At 46.2% G+C, this 6,980-nt stretch overlaps 1 protein-coding gene across 1 annotated transcript in view; it reads left to right on the forward strand.

Moving 5' to 3' along the window:
- S100A13 (S100 calcium binding protein A13) overlaps window positions 1–2,399 on the forward strand; it is a 26,166-nt gene extending 23,767 nt beyond the window's left edge. The window contains exon 2 of the mRNA XM_007948580.2: window positions 2,256–2,399. Within this exon, the coding sequence (XP_007946771.1) occupies window positions 2,256–2,399 (144 nt within the window). The remainder of the gene's footprint in view (window positions 1–2,255) is intronic.
- Window positions 2,400–6,980: the final 4,581 nt, after the last annotated feature.

A 6,980-nucleotide genomic window follows, 5' to 3' on the forward strand; every position in this document is an offset into this window, starting at 1 on the left:
CTGTATGAAAAGTGAATTTACTCTGTAAATCTTCACCCAAATCAAAATAAAATTTTTTTAAAAAAGGAATCCTGTAGATTTGAAGTGAACCAGTACTAGTGGCCATTGAGTTAACTCTAATACATGGTGACCTCTTGTGTCAGAGTAGGACTTTCCTCCACAGTGTTTTTCAATGGCTGTTTTTTGGAAGTAAACTGCCAGGCCTTTCCTCATAGAGCCTCTGGTGGACTCGAACCTCCAATCTTTTGGTTAACGGCCAGGTACATTTGCCATTTGCGTCACTCAAGGACTCCTCCTTTAATTGGAATCATATGAAAATTATATTTTAGAGAACATTGCCATCGTTACATTATTGAATCTTTCAAAGAAAAAGCTATGTTTTTCCTGTTTATTAAGTGTTCTTTTATCTCTTTCAGTGTTGTTTTCTCCACGAAGTTCTGATTTCTAGATTTATGCCCAAGTATTTTTTTTACTATTTTAAATGGGATTTTCTTCATTTGTGTACTCAAAAGTTACTTTTTTTTTGTATATTAGTATCTGTAACCAGATACCTTATCATTTCTAACAGTTAAATTAAAAAAAAATTAAGAAATAGATAAGTGCATAAGCTCTGAGTGAGACAATTTAGGGTCAAATGCAGATTTGTCATCCTTGTTTAGTTATTTAATGTTTCTGAGCCTTATTTTTCTCATCTGTGAAATGGACTCTTTATAATACCCTCCTTAATGGGTTGGTCTTGGTCTTGCTGTGAGTTGGCATCTACTCGATGGCAGTATTTATTTTATTTTTTTAAAATTAAGCACCTACTATGTCCTGTCCTGACACTGTGCTAGACTTCAGGTTACAGTGGTGAACAAGCAGCTGCTATGTGCCAGACATTGTCCTGGGCACTGGAGTTACACTGGTGAACAAGGCGGAAGACATCCCTATTCTCATGGAGCCTTTCATTGTAGCAGGTTATGAGTATTAAATGAAGTAAAGCATGTAAGGTGTTTACCACAGTGTCTGTAACAGTCAGCACATTAAGTGTTTACACTTGTCCAAGTGTTAGCCTTTATCATAGTTTTGGATTTTATATGTGCATAATTATATAATTGCTAATACTCTTTCCCGATACTTATACCTTGTTCTTCTCTTGCTTAATTGCATGTTTTGGTTTTTCCTCCCTATATAATGTGACATTGGGCATCCTTGCTTTCTGATGGCAGTGCTTATAGTACAATTAAGCATGACTGTGATTTAAAAATTCTTGTTTAGCCATTCTATGAATTAGCTTTGTGCCATCTATAGATCTGGGAAATCTTCTCTGCCTTCATCTAAATGTTGATCCAAATGTTGAGCATCAAGCTCTGCCTGAGGCATTCTTCTCTGGTTTAATACTGAACCATTGTTAAACAGTCAGCTTTTTGATTGTGATTGTTTATCCACCAACAAATCCTTTGAGCATGATGGTCCAGCTTACGCTTTCCATCGATTTCAAAGGCCTATTGTAAGAGATTTTGCCAAGGTCCCCCTAGAAAACCAGGTACCCCATATCTTTGCCATTCCCCTGATCTACCAGGCTAGGGCCTAGCTGGAAAAATAGGAAGACATTAAAACCAAAAATCCATTGCCATCAAGTCAAATCAGACTCATAGCACTGTGTAGGACAGAATAGAACTGCCCCACAGGGTTTCCAAGGCTGTAATCTTTATGGAGGCATGCTGCCGTATCTTTCTTCTGTGGAGCAGTTGATGGATTCGAGCCACTGACCTTTTGGTTAGCAGCTGAGTTCTTAATCACTCCATCACCAGTTCTCCTTGAGAAGGTGTTATTAGTTATTGCAAATAACTAAGCAGCTAAGTGAAGGAGGGTGGCTCTGTGGGTGACCAGACTGGATCAATCTCTGTAACAGCTCCTCAGGTATCCTTGGTCAAATCTCGTGGCTGGTGCAGTCGTGTGTTGGGACTAGCTCATATCTGCTGGCCAGAGCTGATTGCGTGCATCTCTTCCCAGTTCTGTACTCATTGACATCGTGTTTGTGGTTTAAAATTGTCCATGATGGGAGCATTTATACCACAGCAAATGTTACAAATCAGGTTCCTCCACCTCTCCCTACTGGCGCCCCTTGGAGCTGGGTACAATGGCAGCTCTGTTCTGGGGCTGCAGTCCTTCCCTCTCTCAGAGAATGGCAGTTGGCAGTTCTCTTGCTTGTCAATTGCTTGTCCTAAGAACCCTAATTTCTAACTCTGCCTTTCCTCTTTGTGTCGCCCCAGGATGTGGGCTCCCTAGATGAGAAGATGAAGAGCTTGGATGTGAATCAGGACTCAGAACTCAAGTTCAATGAGTACTGGAGGCTGATTGGGGAGTTGGCCAAGGAGATCAGGAAGGAGAAGGCCCTGGAGATCCGGAAGAAGTGAAGTTGACTGGCAGGGATGGGGGTGGGCAGGGCAGGGCAGGCCAGGCCAGGCAGAACCCCACTGCCCCCAAATAAAACTTCCCTCTTAAAACAAAAATGTGCTGCTTATTCATTCCCCCTCTCCCTGTTTTTTCTCTTGAGACTACCTGTTGCTACCGAGTCTATTCTGATTCATAGCAACCTTGGAAACCCTTTGGACAGAGTAGAACTTCTCCATGGGGTTTCCAAACTTTACAGAAACAGACCGCCACATCTTCCTTCTGGGGAGTGCCTGGGGAGTTTGAACTGCTGACCTTTTTGGTTAGCAGCTGAGTACTTAATCACTGCACCACTAGGTGCCTTCTTTTGAGACTCACCTAAAACTAAACTCACTGCCATCGAGTTCGTTCTGACTCATAGCAACCCCCATTGGGTTTCCGAAGCAGTAAATCTTTACAGAAGTAGATTGCCCAGTCTTCCTTCCGTGGAGTGGCTGGTGGATTTGAACCACCAACCTTCTGGTTAGTAATCTGCTGCTTTAGGCACTGTGCTAACACAGTGCCTAAAGGAAAACTTTGCCTTACCTGAAAGTAGGTCTGAAAATTACGAACTCCTTAAAGGCCCGTTAAACCATTGCAATCAAGTGGATTCCAACTCATGACAACCCCATGGATTAGAGAGTAGAACTGCTCCATAGGCTTTTCTTGGCTGTAACCTTTACGGAAAGCAGTTTGCCAGGCCTTTCTTCTGTGGAGCTGCTGGATGGATTACAAATGCCAACCTTTAGGTTAGTAGCTGAGTGCAAGCTGCTTGCCTACCCAGGCTCCTTGAAGGCAGGGAATGTTATTCATTCATGTATTTCATAGCACCTAGCTCCAAACCAAAACCAAACCCATAGCAGTTAAGTTGATTTTGATTCATAGCGACCCTATAGGACAGAGTAGAACCACCTCATGGGGTTTACAAGGCTGTAAATCTTTATGGAAGCAGGCTGCCACATCTTTTTCCCATGGAGTGGCTTAACCACTGTGCCTCTAGGGTTCCTTTACGTCTTTTTTTTTTTTTTTAAGGGTTCCTTATGTCTTGTACCATCCATAGCCATCAAGTAGATTCTGATTCATAGCAACCCCCATTGGGTTTCCAAGGCTGTAAATCTTTAAAGAAGTAGATTGCCTCGTCTTCCTTCCCCAGAGCAGTTGGTGGGTTTGAACCATTGACTTTCTGGGTAGTAGGCCGACTCGACGGCACACAACAACAACAACAACAACAGTCAAATGCCTTACCCACTCTGCTACCAGAGCTCCTTTATGTCTTGTACAGTGCTCACAGTGTGCTTACAGTGTAAGTAAGTAATTGATGAATGAATATTGAAAAGTAGCAACAGACATCTGGGTAAAGGGCAAACTCATGCCCTACCAGGTACCTTCTGGGACTCGGGGGTGGTCCTTGCTCCCAGATTCCTTATTTTTCAGGGTCGTGCCACCAAATGATAATGATAGGTGTAAAAGTGTGTTGAGGGCTTATTCTGTGCCAGTCAAAGTACTAATAATTTTATCTGCATTATTTAATTCTCACAGCCCTTTGAGATAGGGTACTATTTTTGAGATAGAACCCTTGAACCAAAATCCAAACTCAGTGCCTTCAAGTCAGTTCAGACTCATAGTGACCTCCATTGGGTCCAAGGCTGTAAATCTTTATGGAAAGAGACTGCTTCATCTTTCTTCCATGGAGCAGTTGGTGGGTCAAAACCACCTTTGGTTAGCAGTTAATGCCTTAACCGCTACACCACCAGAGCTCCATAGAGCCCTTGAGTTGTGCTACACCACCAGAGCTCCTTAGGGCCTTTGAGTTGGTGCTATTTTTTAGCTCTGTATTAAAGATGAGGAAACAGATTTTGGAGAGGTTAAGTCACACAGACAAGAATAGGGGGAACAGGGTTTAAATCCCAGAGCTTCTGTGATTAATTGGGATGGTCTCTGGGTGAGTGCTTGGGAAAACTAGACTGTCCTCTTTCTCCCTCTCTCCAAAGCAAGGGTGGAGGGGAAGGATGGACAAAATGTTCTGCTTCAAGGACTGTGGAATGAGAGTGGTGGTGGTGCTGCAGGAAGAAGAATTTTTGGTCACTGAGGTATTCCAGCTTTCCCTCTGCTTCGTGCTTTGAGGGGAGCTCTGGTGGCAGAGTGCCTAAGGCACTTGACTGCTAACCAGAAGGTTGGTGGTTCAAACCCACCAGCCACTCCTTGGAAGGAAGATTGGGCAATCTGCTTCCATAGAGATACTGCTTTGGAAACCCAAGGAGGGATCACTATGAGTTGGAGATGACTCGACGGCACATAACAACGACGACGACAACAACAACATGCTTTGAGGAGCAGGTGGTTTGCACTACCTGCCACCAGAGGGAGCAGGGGCAGGGCCACTCAGAGTCCTTTCTAGGGACTGATGCCTCCTCACCATGCTGTCAGGTAGAGTCCTTTGGGGCAACTATTAGTCTTTAAGTCCCTGGGTAGTCCAAACAGTTAACACACTCGGCTGCTAACTGACAGGTTGGCAGTTTGAATCCAGCCGGAGATGCTTTGGAAGAAAAGCCTGGTGATTCCTTCTGAAAAATCAACCATTGAAATGTTTATGGTGTACAGTGCCACTCTTTATGGAGTCCTCATAAGTAGGAATCTACTTGATGGCAACTGGTTTTACTGGGTATTAGTCTGGAGGAACTTTTAGGTTGATACAAGCTGCCTCTCCCTCCTCCTATCTAAAGGCCTCTCCAGACTGAGATACAACAGAGGGACTCCCAGGCTGGGTCTCTGTGGGAAGGGGGGCATTTGGCTGAGACATTCCAGAGGGGCTATTAAACTGAGGCCCCCCCACAGTGAGAGACCCTCAGAGGGACCCTAGGACTGAGATTCTTCAGAGATGCCCCAGGCTAAGGCATTCTTGGGGAAGCCCCTAGATTTAGAGACCCTTAGAAGGGTCTCCCAGTTGAGGTCCTTCATAAGAACTCTCAGAATGAGACACTCTTAGGAGAGTCCCTCCATTGAGATATTTGCAGAAGTTCCCCTATTGAGACCAAAAGTACAGGAGAGCCCTAGAAGGAGACACAGAGAGGGGTATTGGAAGGTCTGGTCTGATCTCAGAGTTTAGAAAAGGAGATGAGGAACTTTGGCTCTGTGCACACCCAATTCTTGCTCTGCCCTTTGTAATGTTCTCTTCAGATTCCAGGCCCCTGGGTCTGGGAAGGTGAGCACGGCCACTTGGCTTGGGAACTGATGCTCAGACCCTGTACCTGCCGTCCAGTGTTCCCAGGATGCCATCCTGGAAATGGAATGGGAGGGGGGTTTCTGTGCAGATGCTGGTTTACGGAAAGCCTGGGCATCTGAGAAAGGGAGGAGTCGGAAGCTAAACACAAATTTGGAGAGATAATTAGCTGCCCCGTAACCCATTTGGGCCGCTGAGGGGAGCTATCTGGGTGAAGGGAAGTTTGGATAACACCCAGTGTGGCTGGTCCCTTCTATCAAGTTGCCCTTCTCTGGTCTCTTTCTCCTGACCCACATCCTCCTCATTTATCTCTGCCACCAGGACTTGGAAATGCTGGGTAGACTTAAGTGTCAGTATCCAAACTGGGTCTGGTTGGGGGGAGTGTTTGTGTCACATCAAAGGTACAGAGAAGCCTCTCTCAACCTCATGTACCTCTCATTCCCTCTGTGTTACAAATCCTGCCTTGATCAGCCCTTGCTCCTCCTTTTCTGATTATTGACACAGACTCTCGCCACTTCTTTGCCCCACAATTCCACTAGGCTCTTCTCCTTCCAGGCTCAACCCCAGTGTGTTTCCAAGTCCTCCATTTCTCTCTCTCCCCAGTCTTTCCACTCCCAGTCTTCCCACAACTCCGCATGCTGGTCTAGGGCCAGGGGCATCCCAGATCCAGCCCTCCATGGTTCCCTCCTGTGGCAGGAGGCGGGCCCTCTGCTCTGGCCAATGGAGGGTAGGGCCCACAAAACTGGCTCAAAGCCCAGGCTCTAGAATAGCAGAGGTGACTTAGGGATGAGGCCCAGCCCCCTGCTGCCCTCCCTTCCCCCAGGTATAAGAACTGAGCTCAGGTGAGCTGGTTCCTCCTGTCCTGCCTCAGCAGCTGCCAGCAGGTAAGGAAACCCAGGTATTTTCACCCAAATGGGCTGCTTTTTGCCCAGGGGCACACTTAGCTTACCTACTCTACCCTAGGCTGCCAGGGAAATTGCTGGGGGACTAGGTCCTTGAGGCAGAGGTGTGTGTATTTGTGTGTGTGTGTGTGTGTGCATACAAATGGAGGTGGGAGGAAGGAGACTGAGGTGAGCCTAAGGGACCTCTAAGTGTACTGGGCTAGCGGCTATGACCTTAGCTCCTGGATCCAGGGCAGGGACTGGGTTTTGTGTGGGGTTAGCCTGACTCCTGGGGTGAGTATCTGGGGTGGAGCCAAAGTAGGAAGTTGAGGAAGGAATGCTGAACCCTTCCCCTAATGCAGACCTCCCCTCTGTTCTAGGTGGAACATGAGCCATCAGCTCCTTTGGGGTAGGCTGTAGGACCACACAACTCTCTCTAGAGGAGCAAGTGCACCCAGGGCACC

The sequence above is a fragment of the Orycteropus afer genome, unplaced genomic scaffold (genome assembly GCF_000298275.1).
Source record: "Orycteropus afer afer isolate SDZICR_OR568_19922 unplaced genomic scaffold, OryAfe1.0 scaffold00217, whole genome shotgun sequence".
NCBI lineage: Eukaryota > Metazoa > Chordata > Mammalia > Tubulidentata > Orycteropodidae > Orycteropus > Orycteropus afer.